This window comes from Emiliania huxleyi (assembly GCF_000372725.1).
Source record: "Emiliania huxleyi CCMP1516 unplaced genomic scaffold EMIHUscaffold_113, whole genome shotgun sequence".
NCBI lineage: Eukaryota > Haptophyta > Isochrysidales > Noelaerhabdaceae > Emiliania > Emiliania huxleyi.
The window spans coordinates 91,996-107,725 of NW_005201613.1; the positions used below are offsets into that span (position 1 = coordinate 91,996).

General features: G+C 65.0%; 2 protein-coding genes across 2 annotated transcripts; one reads left to right on the top strand and one right to left on the bottom strand.

The window, feature by feature from the left end:
• Nucleotides 1-1,254: 1,254 nt before the first annotated feature.
• Nucleotides 1,255-2,007, top strand: EMIHUDRAFT_223840 (hypothetical protein; the record flags this gene model as incomplete). The annotated part of the gene is made up of 2 exons (XM_005791370.1): nt 1,255-1,349; nt 1,431-2,007. The coding sequence occupies 2 exons, from the start codon at nt 1,255-1,257 to the stop codon at nt 2,005-2,007; spliced, it is 672 nt and encodes a 223-aa protein (XP_005791427.1).
• Nucleotides 2,008-2,303: 296 nt separating this feature from the next.
• EMIHUDRAFT_361440 (hypothetical protein) lies at nt 2,304-3,443 on the bottom strand. The gene has a single exon (XM_005791371.1). The coding sequence runs from the start codon at nt 3,437-3,439 to the stop codon at nt 2,774-2,776; it is 666 nt and encodes a 221-aa protein (XP_005791428.1). The 5' UTR covers nt 3,440-3,443; the 3' UTR covers nt 2,304-2,773.
• Nucleotides 3,444-15,730: the final 12,287 nt, after the last annotated feature.

Below are 15,730 nucleotides of genomic sequence, written 5' to 3' on the forward strand. Positions count from 1 at the left end.
CGGGCGCGGGACCACGGAACACGCCCAGGAGTCGACTCTCGCGGATAGCCGGCCACAGTCGGGCCGCCAGGAGCGAGCTGGCGGCGACGCTCAAAAAGGCCTCCATCGCGGGCGGAGGGCAAAAACATTACCGATCCGGTCTATTACCAGGTCAGGTTGCAACCCTTGTTCCGCACTGTGCTGTGAATCGAGCGGCAACCAACAGCTCTCAGGACCCCCCGGTGCTGGGGTGCTGCCAGCAACCAACCAACTCACCGGCGAGCGGAGCGAGCCGAAGAGCGGGCCAAATTGGCGCTGTGAACGCACCTCTACGTGGCGGGCCGCGCAGGCCCGGCAGCAGGGCACCCCCGCGCGGATGCCGACGAGGATCACGGTGCGCTACCCGAACGAAGGTGGACTGCTGACAGGGTTTGCGGTGACCGGTGTCAGTTAGATTTGGGGCCCAAACCAGCCTCAGACTCGGCTCAGAGCCCGGGAAACTAGAGGGTGCTCTGGGTACTAGGGAAACTAGCAGGAAACCCTTGGACAGGCCAAGTAGGCGCGGGCGCCGCGCTCCTCGCGACCAACCTCCTGCCGACGCCGCTCGCGGCTTTGCGCTCGGACGCCATCGTGCACGAGACGGAGACGGCCGACACGATCATGAGAGGAGTGCTGCTTGAGCACTTGAGCACTGGATAGGGTCGATTCCGCATGGTACGGGACCCCTCGATCGTCTCGCCCTCCCTCACTGTGGTGTGTTCATTGGGGGGGGGTCATAACAAACACGGTACAGGATCGAGGTGCACGCTGCAGAGAAGCAGTGTCGTCCCCCCTCTCCCCGACGGCGATGGCGGTGTGACCGATCGAGCTACAAGAGGAACTTGTTCAGCAGGATCCGGAGTGGTCAGATGCACTACCTCACTGGGCATGAGACCACCGTACGACGCATCCATCACCGTCTCGGATTTGTGTGGATGGAGTCGAACCACTCCGGGATGGGTGGGGCAAGCCCATCGATTTGAGTTGTGCTTTCCTCGCCTGCAAGAGACAGTGGGGGGGTGCAGTCCTCGCTCTTGGCATGGTCGGGGGGTCTCAACCGTCAACCAGATGGTTGAGGGGGGGGCGACAACCGCCCGCGGCACCACCGAGGTAGGTAGGTAGGTAGTAAGGTGAAGAACAGCCAGGCTCGGACTGGACACCAACGCGGTATGGGTGGACGCTAGACAGATCCGAGGACCGAACCCTATCGAGGTCTCGCCAGAGTTGCGTTCGCCAATGCCGTGGCCCTTCCGCCGACCTCCGCCTCCTCCTCCGCCCGCCGACCCGGCGGTGGAGATCGCCCCGGTGCTGGTGGCGATTCTCTGCTGCTGGTGCATCCCGCTGCTCCTCTACCTCGCCGCGGCGGCGCGCCGGGGCCTGGCGAGGGCGCTCGTGGTTGAGGCTCTAGGGAGCTTTGCCTTCAAGCTCTTCGTCCACGCCGCCATCGTGGGTTCGGCGTGGTGCGCGCTCGGAGGCGATGCGACCGCGGCCGTGGTGCAGGCCACCGTCTGGCTGCTCATCGTCCTCCTCGCCTTTCCGTCGGGGGCGTTTCTCAACTCGGCAATCACCCTCGCGGCATGCGCCGCCGGCAAGCTCGCGCAGTCCGACGCCGTGCTCTACATCGGCGCCCAGTTCGCTGGCTCTGCCGTCGCCGTCGAGGCTATTCGCGCGCTGGCTCCGCTGGACCTGCACGGCGCCATCGGCCCTCCGCCGCCCGCCGAAGGCAGCTACTCGTCTGCGATACTGCACGAAGCGCTGTTCGCTGGCGCCAACTGCCTCCTGGCGCTCAACAGCAGCGCCTTAGGCACGGGCACGCCGCTCAAGGTTGCCACAATCGTCATTCTCCTCATTCGGATCGGAGGCGCATGCATGGACCCATCCGCCGCCTTTGCGGGCGCCCTGTTTGCCGGGCGCTACACCGACCTCGTCGAGGTGTATTGCGTTGGCGCGGCTCTGGGCGCCATCGCCGCAGGAACCTTGTCGAGGTGAGGACCGTGGCTGCTCGACCAGGGCGGCCGGGCGCGCCTCTCGGCCGACGCGTCACCCACCTTTTCTCCATACTCTATTAATTCATAATTGCCGCGCACGGCTGGAGGCCTGGACGTGGACCCGGTCGGGACGGCTGGCGCGTCGCCTTGTCCGTCTCGCGGAGCCGCGGTCTGTGCCTCGGTCTCGCGGATTAAGGGGTGTGTGTGTGGGCTGTCTCGCGTGCAGTCCGAGTCGCGAGTCTCTGCGAGTCTGCCGTGTGCCGAGCGGATATACGGCTCTCCGCGAAACTGGATACATTTTGCATATGCGAACCGAAAACTGTGCCGTGCGCGCGCGCGTCGCGGGCGACCCGCTAAACGCGCGCGCAACGGACGGCGTCCCGCTCCCGGCTCCTGCGGCTGAGCGACTCAGCGAGCGGGGCACCGGCATGCAAACCTGCTGAGCGACTCAGCGAGCGGCACCGGCATGCAAAGGGAAAGTGTACAATGAGGAGCGGGTTCCATTGCCGGCACCCCCCCAACCAACATTCGACGCGGGCGGCCCAGCGACGAGAGCCGGCTAGGTAATATGGGTTGTGGCCATGCGAATATGGGTTGTGTGGCCATGCGCGCGCCCCCGGCCGTCGCCGCCTCAGAGGCTAGCAACGGCGCGGGGGCGGGGCGGGGGGTTGAGCAGTCATGACTAGTGGACGCGCCGCCAGCAAGCGTCGAGCGGCTCGACATGCCGGGGCGCGTGTGGATGGCAAGTGTACAAGGGGTCCTCCCCTCTAAGCGCGGCCGACGCCAATAGGCATTGACGCATAGCGCGAGAAGTCGACGGGGACCTCGACCACGGTGGGGCGGGCGGCGGGGTGCAGCGAGGAGGGGCGGGCGGCCCAACCCTCCTCGAGCTGCGCCTCGCGCTGCAGCAGGTCCATCGTCGCGGCCAGGTTGGCGATCGGCAGCGCCGCGCATCCGGGCAGCGCCGGCGCGGGCGGCGGGTGGCACGCGCTGAGCGGCCTGGACAGCTGGCCGACGAGGACATCGAGAAGCGCGGGCACCGGGCGGCCTGCGACCTCGTACGCGCGCTTGGCCGCCGCCAGATGTTGCGGCGCGAACGTTGTCAGCTTGACGTGCGCGAGCGCCAACGTCTTCCGCAACGTCCGGAGATCGGTGAGCTCGACGTACTGCATCGCGTGGAGGATCCGTTCGATGCTCAGGATGGCCTCGACCGCTTCGGCAAGCGTCTGCGTGCCCGGCTGCGAGTCCGAAGGCGTGCCGCCGCTACGCCCCCCCTCCTCCTCCTCCGCGACCGACTCGAGCTCGTCGAAGAAGTACTCCATGGAGTACTCCGCCGGCGAGTTCTCGAAGAGGTCGTCCATCGTCGAGCGCGGACTCCCCCCGCGGGGGCCCTCCTTCTCCCCCCAGCCCGCAAAGGCGGTACCCTGCATCATAGCAGAGCACAACTGCTCAGGACAGAGTTATTTTTCTCAGCGTGTGAATGTAAGAAAAACGAAGTTGTTTTAGTTTTGCTTGGGCGGACCTCATGCCGGGGTAGGTAGGGTAGGTCTTGGCCCTCCCGTCGGGTTTTCCCCTCTCTTCACGCTGGAATTTTCACAGCAGAAAAAGAAAATTTCCGCGGAAATCACGATGTCATGTTGATGGACTTGACGTGGTTCCACCAAGCGTTACCTGCGGATGGTGCGCCGTAGAGGTTGCCGACCTCGCACACCATGTCCTTCTCCTCGCCGGTGATGGGATCGATGTAGCAGTACTCGGGCTTGCCCTTGAGCCCCTTCGGCATCTCGCAGTACCAGGTCTCGCCCTCCCCGCGCTCCGCCCAGGTGTACGCCATGGGCTGGTCGCACGTGATGAGTTCCATGTCCTCCTGCGCGGCCACGTTGAGCACGGTGCGGGTCGTGCCGTAGCGGACCACGCTCGCGAAGGTCTTGGTGAAGTCGACGCCGGGCCGCATCAGGTTGCCCATGACACAGCCGCGCCACTTGCACCGGCCGTCGGACTTCCGGGAGGCGATCTCCTTCAGCGGGAGGACGCGCACCTTGGCGGGGCGGCGCATGGGCTTGAGCGTGCCGTTCTGGATGAGGCCGAGGAACTCGGTGTCATACGCCTTGTACCACGCGTCGCGCAGCTTGGGGTCGCGGATGTTGGCGATGTCCTTGTAGTGCTTGGGGCGAGTACAACAACATGCTCAACGCCCGCCTCGCCGCCAATGCCACGCCCTTCGGTATCTGGGCGGCTGCGGCGGCCGCATCCCCATCGTCGTCGGTCTACCGCAACACCACGGATCAGTGCGTCGCGTACATGTCGAGCGTGGACGGCCAGATCATGCCCATGCCGGACATGGCGCCGACGGATGCGCCGAGCGGCATCAGGTGGATGTTGAAGTCCTCCCCGAAGTAGATGGTCTGCCCGGAGGGGTAGTTGAGGCGTGGTGGGCAGAGGTCGAAGCGGACCACGATGTTCTGCGCCTTGCACTCCTTGACGCTGACGAGAGGCATGGCGAGTCCGGGCGCGTACTGTGAAGGTCTTCAGTGACCACTCACAAGCTGTTCCAAGGCCCGACAGAAATGTACTGTCAAAACTTTGTTCAAACAAAAGTCCTGGCCCGCGGCCCCCACACCCACAATGACTATCAATCCAGGCTGCGGGTGAAGGGCAAAACCGCGCCGCTGCAGAACGGTTTTTGCAAAACCGCGCCGCAGCGGTACGAAACTGCGCAGATGCAGTCCAGGGGTGGTAAGGACACTATGTGTGTGTGTGTGGCCGTAGACTAGACGGCAGCGCGGTCGTCGGTCTTCAACAGCCCCCCATCCTCGCATCGGGTAGCGAGGCTGAGGATCTGAAGAAGCTAGACGACTCCTACATCTCCTACTATCGCGCGCACAATTGCGCAGCCTCCTCGAGGGTGGAGGACGAACATACAGGTGGCTCGGGGAGCTCCAGGAGCGCCCATACTGCCGGTTGTCGACTACATTTGATGAAGGGGAAGTCGGCGTTTCCCCTCTGTGCCGTCCTAGGCGGTGTCGTTCATGATCTCCTTGCGGAACGACTCGAACTCCTTGCGCGGGAGCGGCTTGGTGAAGAAGTCGGCGAAGTTCTTGAGGCTCTCGACGTACTCGACCTTGACCTCCCCGGACTCGACGAGCTCGCGAATCTTGAGCTCCTTGCGCAGGATGTGCTTCGTCTTGTCGTGCATGACCGGGTCCTCGGCGACGCGCAGCGCGGCCGTGTTGTCGATCTTGATGATGGTCGGGCCCTTGGGCTTGTAGCCGAGCGACGCGAGGAGCGAGCGCAGGTGGACCGCCTCGCAAGCCGCCAGCGTGCCGGCAGAGATCTCGGCCTCGAATGTCGAGAGGGAGATGTGACCCTGCTTCTTGGAGAAGTACGAGACGATCGCGGTGCCGATCTTGAAGGCGCAGCCGGAGGTGCTCTGGCGGGTGCACCAGTTCGCGTCGGAGCAGCCGAAGAGCTTGGGGTCGGCGACGCGCTCGTAGTGGAGGCCGAGGTCCTGCGTGCCGATGAGGTAGATGAGGCAGCGCTCGGCGGCGGCCTCGATGTTCGCGTCGGGCCAAGCCATGCAGCGCGCCAGCTGCGAGACGGTGTACTGGATGTCGGGGCGCGCGTTGGTGGCGAACATGAGGCTGCCGATGAGGCACTGGCAGCGCTGGAGGAGCTGCGGGTCGGGCGCGGTCTTCTTCTCGGCTGCGCTGATGACGATGGACGGGAGGTCCTTGTCCGCGGGCACCTTGTAGCCCGCGTGCGTGACGCCTGACGGGATGTGAAGGTCTTCAGTGACCACTCACAAGCTGTTCCAAGGCCCGACAGAAATGTACTGTCAAAACTTTGTTCAAACAAAAGTACTGGCCCGCGGCCCCCACACCCACAATGACTATCAATCCAGGCTGCGGGTGAAGGGCAAAACCGCGCCGCTGCAGAACGGTTTTTGCAAAACCGCGCCGCAGCGGTACGAAACTGCGCAGATGCAGTCCAGGGGTGGTAAGGACACTATGTGTGTGTGTGTGGCCGTAGACTAGACGGCTGCGCGGTCGTCGGTCTTCAACAGCCCCCCATCCTCGCATCGGGTAGCGAGGCTGAGGATCTGAAGAAGCTAGACGACTCCTACATCTCCTACTATCGCGCGCACAATTGCGCAGCCTCCTCAAGGGTGGAGGACGAACATACAAGTGACTCGGGGAGCTCCAGGAGCGCCCATACTGCCGGTTGTCGACTACATTTGATGAAGGGGAAGTCGGCGTTTCCCCTCTGTGCCGTCCTAGGCGGTGTCGTTCATGATCTCCTTGCGGAACGACTCGAACTCCTTGCGCGGGAGCGGCTTGGTGAAGAAGTCGGCGAAGTTCTTGAGGCTCTCGACGTACTCGACCTTGACCTCCCCGGACTCGACGAGCTCGCGAATCTTGAGCTCCTTGCGCAGGATGTGCTTCGTCTTGTCGTGCATGACCGGGTCCTCGGCGACGCGCAGCGCGGCCGTGTTGTCGATCTTGATGATGGTCGGGCCCTTGGGCTTGTAGCCGAGCGACGCGAGGAGCGAGCGCAGGTGGACCGCCTCGCAAGCCGCCAGCGTGCCGGCAGAGATCTCGGCCTCGAATGTCGAGAGGGAGATGTGACCCTGCTTCTTGGAGAAGTACGAGATGATCGCGGTGCCGATCTTGAAGGCGCAGCCGGAGGTGCTCTGGCGGGTGCACCAGTTCGCGTCGGAGCAGCCGAAGAGCTTGGGGTCGGCGACGCGCTCGTAGTGGAGGCCGAGGTCCTGCGTGCCGATGAGGTAGATGAGGCAGCGCTCGGCGGCGGCCTCGATGTTCGCGTCGGGCCAAGCCATGCAGCGCGCCAGCTGCGAGACGGTGTACTGGATGTCGGGGCGCGCGTTGGTGGCGAACATGAGGCTGCCGATGAGGCACTGGCAGCGCTGGAGGAGCTGCGGGTCGGGCGCGGTCTTCTTCTCGGCTGCGCTGATGACGATGGACGGGAGGTCCTTGTCCGCGGGCACCTTGTAGCCCGCGTGCGTGACGCCTGACGGGAAGAAGCGCGCGCGCAGCGTGTCGATGTACTTGCTGGCAGACAGCTTGAAACCGGTCTGCGTCTTGGTGATGTTGAGCCCGAGGAACTCGTGCACCTTTCCCTCGTGGACCTTGAGCGGCTTGCCGACGTGCTTGTTGAAGTGCTCGATGTACTCGTGCGCGAGCGCCCTGCCAGCGGTGGTCCCGGAGTGGAAGATGCCGAAGTCGTCCACGTAGATGACGACGATGAGTTTCGTGCTGTTGCGGGTGAGGACGAAGCAGCTCGGGTCCGCCTCGGACTGAACGAGCCCAGGAAACGCCTTGTTGATGGACTTGACGTGGTTCCACCAAGCGTTACCTGCGGATGGTGCGCCGTAGAGGTTGCCGACCTCGCACACCATGTCCTTCTCCTCGCCGGTGATGGGGTCGATGTAGCAGTACTCGGGCTTGCCCTTGAGCCCCTTCGGCATCTCGCAGTACCAGGTCTCGCCCTCCCCGCGCTCCGCCCAGGTGTACGCCATGGGCTGGTCGCACGTGATGAGTTCCATGTCCTCCTGCGCGGCCACGTTGAGCACGGTGCGGGTCGTGCCGTAGCGGACGACGCTCGCGAAGGTCTTGGTGAAGTCGACGCCGGGCCGCATCAGGTTGCCCATGACACAGCCGCGCCACTTGCACCGGCCGTCGGACTTCCGGGAGGCGATCTCCTTCAGCGGGAGGACGCGCACCTTGGCGGGGCGGCGCATGGGCTTGAGCGTGCCGTTCTGGATGAGGCCGAGGAACTCGGTGTCATACGCCTTGTACCACGCGTCGCGCAGCTTGGGGTCGCGGATGTTGGCGATGTCCTTGTAGTGCTTGGGCACGATGTTGTCCGGCATGGGCATGACCTGGCCGTCCACGCTCGACATGTATGCGACGCACTGGTCCGTGGTGTTGCGGTAGACCGACGACGATGGGGATGCGGCCGCCGCAGCCGCCCAGATGCCGAAGGGCGTGGCATTGGCGGCGAGGCGGGCGTTGAGCATGTTGTTGTACTCGCCCGTCGAGACGCCGCCGCGGCTGCGGGTGGTGCGCGGCGCAGGCGCACCCGCTGCGGGCGGGTTGACGTTGCCGTCGTTGGCCGGGTCTGGCATGATCACCACCTCCTCGTCGAGGGTCAGCCCCCCGGCGTGGTTGTCGGTGGTGGGGAGGAAGACGGAGTCGCCGCGGGTCACGTTGTTGTCGAGCGTAGCCTTGTCCGACTCGTCGGGCGTCTCGTCCGCGGTCACAGGCTCCGGCCACGCGCCCTCGATGTCCGTCGGGGTGAGGTCGGAGGTAGGAGCACGGTACTCGATGCCGTTCCAGAGCTCGTTGACGCAGAAGGTCGCCTGCGTGGTGGTGCCGATGTGCCCCTTGCGCGGACCCTCGGTGATGACGTACTTCCAGCCGGGCGAAGTGCGCGAGATGCCGAGGAAGGCCGCCATCTCGCCCGTGGGTGAGACACCGTTCGCCACAAGGTGAGGGGGCGACTTGACGATCATCTTGCACGCCCACGGGTAGAACATGTTCATCTTGGGGCGCTGCCCGGTCTTGAGCTCGTACGCTGACTTGCCGGTGTCGCGCACGGCGAAGGTGGCGTTGGCGATGGTGGCCGCGTACACCCAGGCGTAGCCCCAGTACTGGTAGAGCTGGGCGGCGCCATGCCCCCCTGCGCGTGCCATCATCTCCCGCACGATCCTGCCGCAGGTAGCGTTCGCACGCTCGCACGCCCCATTCTGCCACGGCTCGTAGGGGCAGCTGTTGCGGAGGGTGATGCCGTACTTGAGGCAGAGCTCGCGCACGGCGCTGGAGTTGAGGACGACCTCGTTGTCGCAGAACGCAACTCCTCCGCGGAACGTGTGGCCGTCCTTTCCCTCGTTCTCGGCGAAGTACTTGCGCAGGTAGGCAGGCGTCTGGCCCTTGGTCTGCAGGATGTACGGCGTGATGGTGCTGGTGTGCTCGTCGACGACCATGAGTGCGTAGCAGTGCCCATCGACGCCTACCACACCCTTGGGCGACCAGAGGTCGTAGTGCGACGAGCCCCCGAAGCGAGTGGCCAGTGGCCGGCCGGTGCTGCGCCGCGCGTGGTACTTGGCGTTCGCCTGCAGCGCGGCGTCGTCGAGGCCCTCGTTGCGGTCCATCTTGGAGAGGTCTGGCACGCCGTCCGCGATCTTGCTGAGGTCCTTTAGCGCGTCGCCGGAGATGCACAGGGCGTGCCGCCAGAAGGTGCCATCCGTCGGGCGCCGCCCCGGCTTGCCGCGCACGATGGCCTTGGCGGCGTTGGCGCCGACGGATGCGCCGAGCGGCATCAGGTGGATGTTGAAGTCCTCCCCGAAGTAGATGGTCTGCCCGGAGGGGTAGTTGAAGCGTGGTGGGCAGAGGTCGAAGCGGACCACGATGTTCTGCGCCTTGCACTCCTTGACGCTGACGAGAGGCATGGCGAGTCCGGGCGCGTACAGCGCGTTCACCCACTCGGTGTTCACAACCTTGGTGTCCTGCGGCTTGGTCGGGTCAGCCAGCGCGAAGGCGTACGCGGTGCCGACGCCCTTCGCCTTGAGGTAGTCGTTGTTTGCGCAGCGGATGTAGATGGGCTTCTCGGGCTCGCGCCACCCGTGAGGGAAGTAGTCGGGCGTCGGGAACATGTTCATGCCCGCCTTGGAGTCGACGCCAGCGGCATACGATCCCGGCATGTTCACACCGGCGGTCGTGTCGTACGCGTCGACGACCTTGACATGCCCGACAAGCGCGTGTGCCTGCATCGCGTCCATGCGCGCCACGTACATGGCGAGCATGATGCACGTGTACGAGAGGACGAGCGGGACCGTCTTGGGCACGTCGATGTCATTCACCGCGCGGAACATGTCGCCCGCGACCTTGCGGTAGATCGGCTGGAGCGGGTCCTCCTCGATGGCGTACTCTGCTCCGCCACCTGAGCCAGTCGCCGGCCCGGTGGACAGCTCGAGGGGTAGTGCGGTGACGGACTCGACCATCACGCCCATGTTCGAGGGCTCGTCCACGGCGTCGGCCACAGGCGTGCCGATCGAGGCAGGCGAGCCCATGTAGACCGGGATGAGGCACGCGAGCAGGACGAGTAGGATGGAAGCGCCGATGTACGGGCGAGGCAGCGCGGTGACGAACGAGGTGAACTTGACCCACAGCCCGCCGCGCGCCCGTGCCTCCGCCGCATTGCGCGCCGCCGTCTTGGCCTTGAGGATGGCGGGCGTGTCGGTGGGGTTGGAGTCGGGGAAGGTGTCCTCGACCTGGTCGGTGTCGACGCCAGCGACAAAGCCGCCGACGATGCCGTCCGGGTCGAACGTGCGGGTGACAGAGTCGGCCAGCGCCGCCCGCACCTCCTCGTGGTCGGTCGCGGTGGAGTCCGACTTCTTGAAGGGGTCGTGCGGGAGGATGCGGCCGGGGGACTTGGCGCACACCTTCTTGTACGAGGACTGGGCCATGCGCACCTTCGTCTCGTGGTCGATGCGGTCGGGGAGTTCCTCGAGCACCTTGGCGACAGGGACCCCCTTGCAGATGAGGTCGCCGATGCACTTGCCACCGTGCAACCCATTGCAGTGGGGGCACGGCTTGCGCCCAGCGGCTGCGCGGCCGCCGCGGTCCCCGCCGCCCTTGTCGGACTTGATCTGCGCCTGGAGAGCGGCGACTTGGGACTCGGCGGCCGCGAGCTTCTCCTTGAGCGCGCCTTGCGAGGCAATCTCCGCCTCGAACGCCGCCTGCGCAGCCGCCTTGGCCTCGTTGGCGCGGTCCGCGTTGTCTTGGTCGAGGATGCCCTGCATCGCGAGCGTGGACGCCTTGAGGCCGTACGTCTTGCCCGCTTGCGCGGCGAGTTGGCGCTGCATGCCGATCTGCACGCGCATGTTTGCGCCGAGCGTGGCCCCCTTGGCGGCGATCGCGTCGAGGATGTATTCCTCGATCACCTCGTCGGGGAGGTGCCACTGGGAGCCCTTGAGCAACTTGTTCGCCTGCTCGATGCCCGTCTTGAACTTGGCGAGGCTCGCGGACGTGAGGTCCTTGAGAGCGTCGGGGGAGTACGCCTTCTCGAGATCCGCGCGCAGCGCCTTCGTGCGCACGTTCTTGGAGTTCGTGTCCTCCGACTCGATGAGCGACTTGATCGCCGCGATGCCCTTCTTGATGTCGTCGTAGTGGTCGGCGTCCTCGTCCGCCAACATCTCGGCCAGCGTGTCGTCGTCCTTGACGGCGTTCTGCAGCGCACCGTAGAGTTGGCGCGACAGAGTCACCGCCAGGTCCCCGAAGTACTTGTCGATGGTGGCCGGGATGAGGCCGTCCGCAGTGCCGATGTTCTTGTAGCGCACGTGCAGCGCGACCGCCTCGGCCTCGCGCTCCGCGCCCGGCCGGATGATGCCCGCCTCGATGATGTCGAGGAGGTACTTGTGTTGCTTCGCCGCGGTCCGCAGGTTGCGGAACCACTCGTTGAACTCCCGCTCGGAGCTCTGTTTGTAGGCCGGAATCACCAGCTTGTCCGTCGACGACATGTTGTCGTAATGTCCCGGGGATCGTTGCCCCGCCGCCACCAACTGTGAAGGTCTTCAGTGACCACTCACAAGCTGTTCCAAGGCCCGACAGAAATGTACTGTCAAAACTTTGTTCAAACAAAAGTACTGGCCCGCGGCCCCCACACCCACAATGACTATCAATCCAGGCTGCGGGTGAAGGGCAAAACCGCGCCGCTGCAGAACGGTTTTTGCAAAACCGCGCCGCAGCGGTACGAAACTGCGCAGATGCAGTCCAGGGGTGGTAAGGACACTATGTGTGTGTGTGTGGCCGTAGACTAGACGGCTGCGCGGTCGTCGGTCTTCAACACGGGAAGAAGCGCGCGCGCAGCGTGTCGATGTACTTGCTGGCAGACAGCTTGAAACCGGTCTGCGTCTTGGTGATGTTGAGCCCGAGGAACTCGTGCACCTTTCCCTCGTGGACCTTGAGCGGCTTGCCGACGTGCTTGTTGAAGTGCTCGATGAGGTAGTCGTTGTTTGCGCAGCGGATGTAGATGGGCTTCTCGGGCTCGCGCCACCCGTGAGGGAAGAAGTCGGGCGTCGGGAACATGTTCATGCCCGCCTTGGAGTCGACGCCAGCGGCATACGATCCCGGCATGTTCACACCGGCGGTCGTGTCGTACGCGTCGACGACCTTGACATGCCCGACAAGCGCGTGTGCCTGCATCGCGTCCATGCGCGCCACGTACATGGCGAGCATGATGCACGTGTACGAGAGGACGAGCGGGACCGTCTTGGGCGCGTCGATGTTATTCACCGCGCGGAACATGTCGCCCGCGACCTTGCGGTAGATCGGCTGGAGCGGGTCCTCCTCGATGGCGTACTCTGCTCCGCCACCTGAGCCAGTCGCCGGCCCGGTGGACAGCTCGAGGGGTAGTGCGGTGACGGACTCGACCATCACGCCCATGTTCGAGGGCTCGTCCACGGCGTCGGCCACAGGCGTGCCGATCGAGGCAGGCGAGCCCATGTAGACCGGGATGAGGCACGCGAGCAGGACGAGTAGGATGGAAGCGCCGATGTACGGGCGAGGCAGCGCGGTGACGAACGAGGTGAACTTGACCCACAGCCCGCCGCGCGCCCGTGCCTCCGCCGCATTGCGCGCCGCCGTCTTGGCCTTGAGGATGGCGAGCGTGTCGGTGGGGTTGGAGTCGGGGAAGGTGTCCTCGACCTGGTCGGTGCCGACGCCAGCGACAAAGCCGCCGACGATGCCGTCCGGGTCGAACGTGCGGGTGACAGAGTCGGCCAGCGCCGCCCGCACCTCCTCGTGGTTGGCCGCGGTGGAGTCCGACTTCTTGGCGAAGGGGTCTTGCGGGAGGGTGCGGCCGGGGGACTTGGCGCACACCTTCTTGTACGAGGACTGGGCCATGCGCACCTTCGCCTCGTGGTCGATGCGGTCGGGGAGTTCCTCGAGCACCTTGGCGACAGGGACCCCCTTGCAGATGAGGTCGCCGATGCACTTGCCACCGTGCAACCCGCCGCAGTGTGGGCACGGCTTGCGCCCACCGGCTACGCGGCCGCCGCGGTCCCCGCCGCCCTTGTCGGACTTGATCTGCGCCTGGAGAGCGGCGACCTGGGACTCGGCGGCCGCGAGCTTCTCCTTGAGCACGCCTTGCGAGGCAATCTCCGCCTCGAACGCCGCCTGCGCAGCCGCCTTGGCCTCGTTGGCGCGGTCCGCGTTGTCTTGGTCGAGGATGCCCTGCATCGCGAGCGTGGACGCCTTGAGGCCGTACGTCTTGCCCGATTGCGCGGCGAGTTGGCGCTGCATGCCGATCTGCACGCGCATGTTTGCGCCGAGCGTGGCCCCCTTGGCGGCGATCGCGTCGAGGATGTATTCCTCGATCACCTCGTCGGGGAGGTGCCACTGGGAGCCCTTGAGGAACTTGTTCGCCAGCTCGATGCCCGTCTTGAACTTGGCGAGGCTCGCGGACGTGAGGTCCTTGAGAGCGTCGGGGGAGTACGCCTTCTCGAGATCCGCGCGCAGCGCCTTCGTGCGCACGTTCTTGGAGTTCGTGTCCTCCGACTCGATGAGCGACTTGATCGCCGCGATGCCCTTCTTGATGTCGTCGTAGTGGTCGGCGTCCTCGTCCGCCAACATCTCGGCCAGCGTGTCGTCGTCCTTGACGGCGTTCTGCAGCGCACCGTAGAGTTGGCGCGACAGAGTCACCGCCAGGTCCCCGAAGTACTTGTCGATGATGGCCGGGATGAGACCGTCCGCAGTGCCGATGTTCTTGTAGCGCACGTGCAGCGCGACCGCCTCGGCCTCGCGCTCCGCGCCCGGCCGGATGGTGCCCACCTCGATGATGTCTTACCACCCCTGGACTGCATCTGCGCAGTTTCGTACCGCTGCGGCGCGGTTTTGCAAAAACCGTTCTGCAGCGGCGCGGTTTTGCCCTTCACCCGCAGCCTGGATTGATAGTCATTGTGGGTGTGGGGGCCGCGGGCCAGGACTTTTGTTTGAACAAAGTTTTGACAGTACATTTCTGTCGGGCCTTGGAACAGCTTGTGAGTGGTCACTGAAGACCTTCACAGTTGCGGAGGGTGATGCCGTACTTGAGGCAGAGTTCGCGCACGGCGCTGGAGTTGAGGACGACCTCGTTGTCGCAGAACGCAACCCCTCCGCGGAACGTGTGGCCGTCCTTTCCCTCGTTCTCGGCGAAGTACTTGCGCAGGTAGGCAGGCGTCTGGCCCTTGGTCTGCAGGATGTACGGCGTGATGGTGCTGGTGTGCTCGTCGACGACCATGAGTGCGTAGCGGTGCCCATCGACGCCTACCACACCCTTGGGCGACCAGAGGTCGTAGTGCGACGAGCCTCCGAAGCGAGTGGCCAGTGGCCGGCCGGTGCTGCGCCGCGCGTGGTACTTGGCGTTCGCCTGCAGCGCGGCGTCGTCGAGGCCCTCGTTGCGGTCCATCTTGGAGAGGTCTGGCACGCCGTCCGCGATCTTGCTGAGGTCCTTTAGCGCGTCGCCGGAGATGCACAGGGCGTGCCGCCAGAAGGTGCCATCCGTCGGGCGCCGCCCCGGCTTGCCGCGCACGATGGCCTTGGCGGCGTTGGCGCCGACGGATGCGCCGAGCGGCATCAGGTGGATGTTGAAGTCCTCCCCGAAGTAGATGGTCTGCCCGGAGGGGTAGTTGAGGCGTGGTGGGCAGAGGTCGAAGCGGACCACGATGTTCTGCGCCTTGCACTCCTTGACGCTGACGAGAGGCATGGCGAGTCCGGGCGCGTACAGCGCGTTCACCCACTCGGTGTTCACAACCTTGGTGTCCTGCGGCTTGGTCGGGTCAGCCAGCGCGAAGGCGTACGCGGTGCCGACGCCCTTCGCCTTGAGGTAGTCGTTGTTTGCGCAGCGGATGTAGATGGGCTTCTCGGGCTCGCGCCACCCGTGAGGGAAGAAGTCGGGCGTCGGGAACATGTTCATGCCCGCCTTGGAGTCGACGCCAGCGGCATACGATCCCGGCATGTTCACACCGGCGGTCGTGTCGTACGCGTCGACGACCTTGGACGGGCACGTCAACGGCGCAGGCGCCGGCTTTCGCGTGGTCCGTGGACGCGTCCGCGCCTCCGCGAATCTCAGCGTGAATGAGTTCCGCTCTATTGCAATGGCAATGCATTTTAAGATGTGGGTGGCGGTACACGGCGCACCGAAATACCTAGCACCATGACGATGTTAGTTGACACCCCGCTGAGCGCTGTTCAAGATAGATGGACTCCTCCTTCATTTTACATACACGTGTATGCACGTATGTGGCTCTTAAAGTCTTACGAACATACCCTTCCCGGCGGTTTGGCTGTAGAGCCTCTGCAACAAACTCTACATCGCTCTACATCGCGCACATCGCACGACATCGAGGCTCCGCTGTGAATCTCAGCCAAGCGGCGTCCGTCTCTCTCGTTGTGGTCGTGGCGCAACCTCGACAACCTAAACCTCGACACAGTGGAGTATATGCCGTCCGCCTCGCTAGCCCTGCTCATGGCTGCGCTCCTGCCGCGCCCGCCGGCCGTGGTGCTGCGCCGGCCACGCCACTGTGCCGCCATCGCCACGCGCGGCCCTCGGGCGATGGACTCGGGAGCGTGTTCGCCTCCTGCCGGCTTCCAGCCTCCTGCCGGCTTCCAGCCGGCAGAGGAGGCTGCCAGCGCACCCCAGCCGGAGGGTCCTCCGCCGCTTCCGGC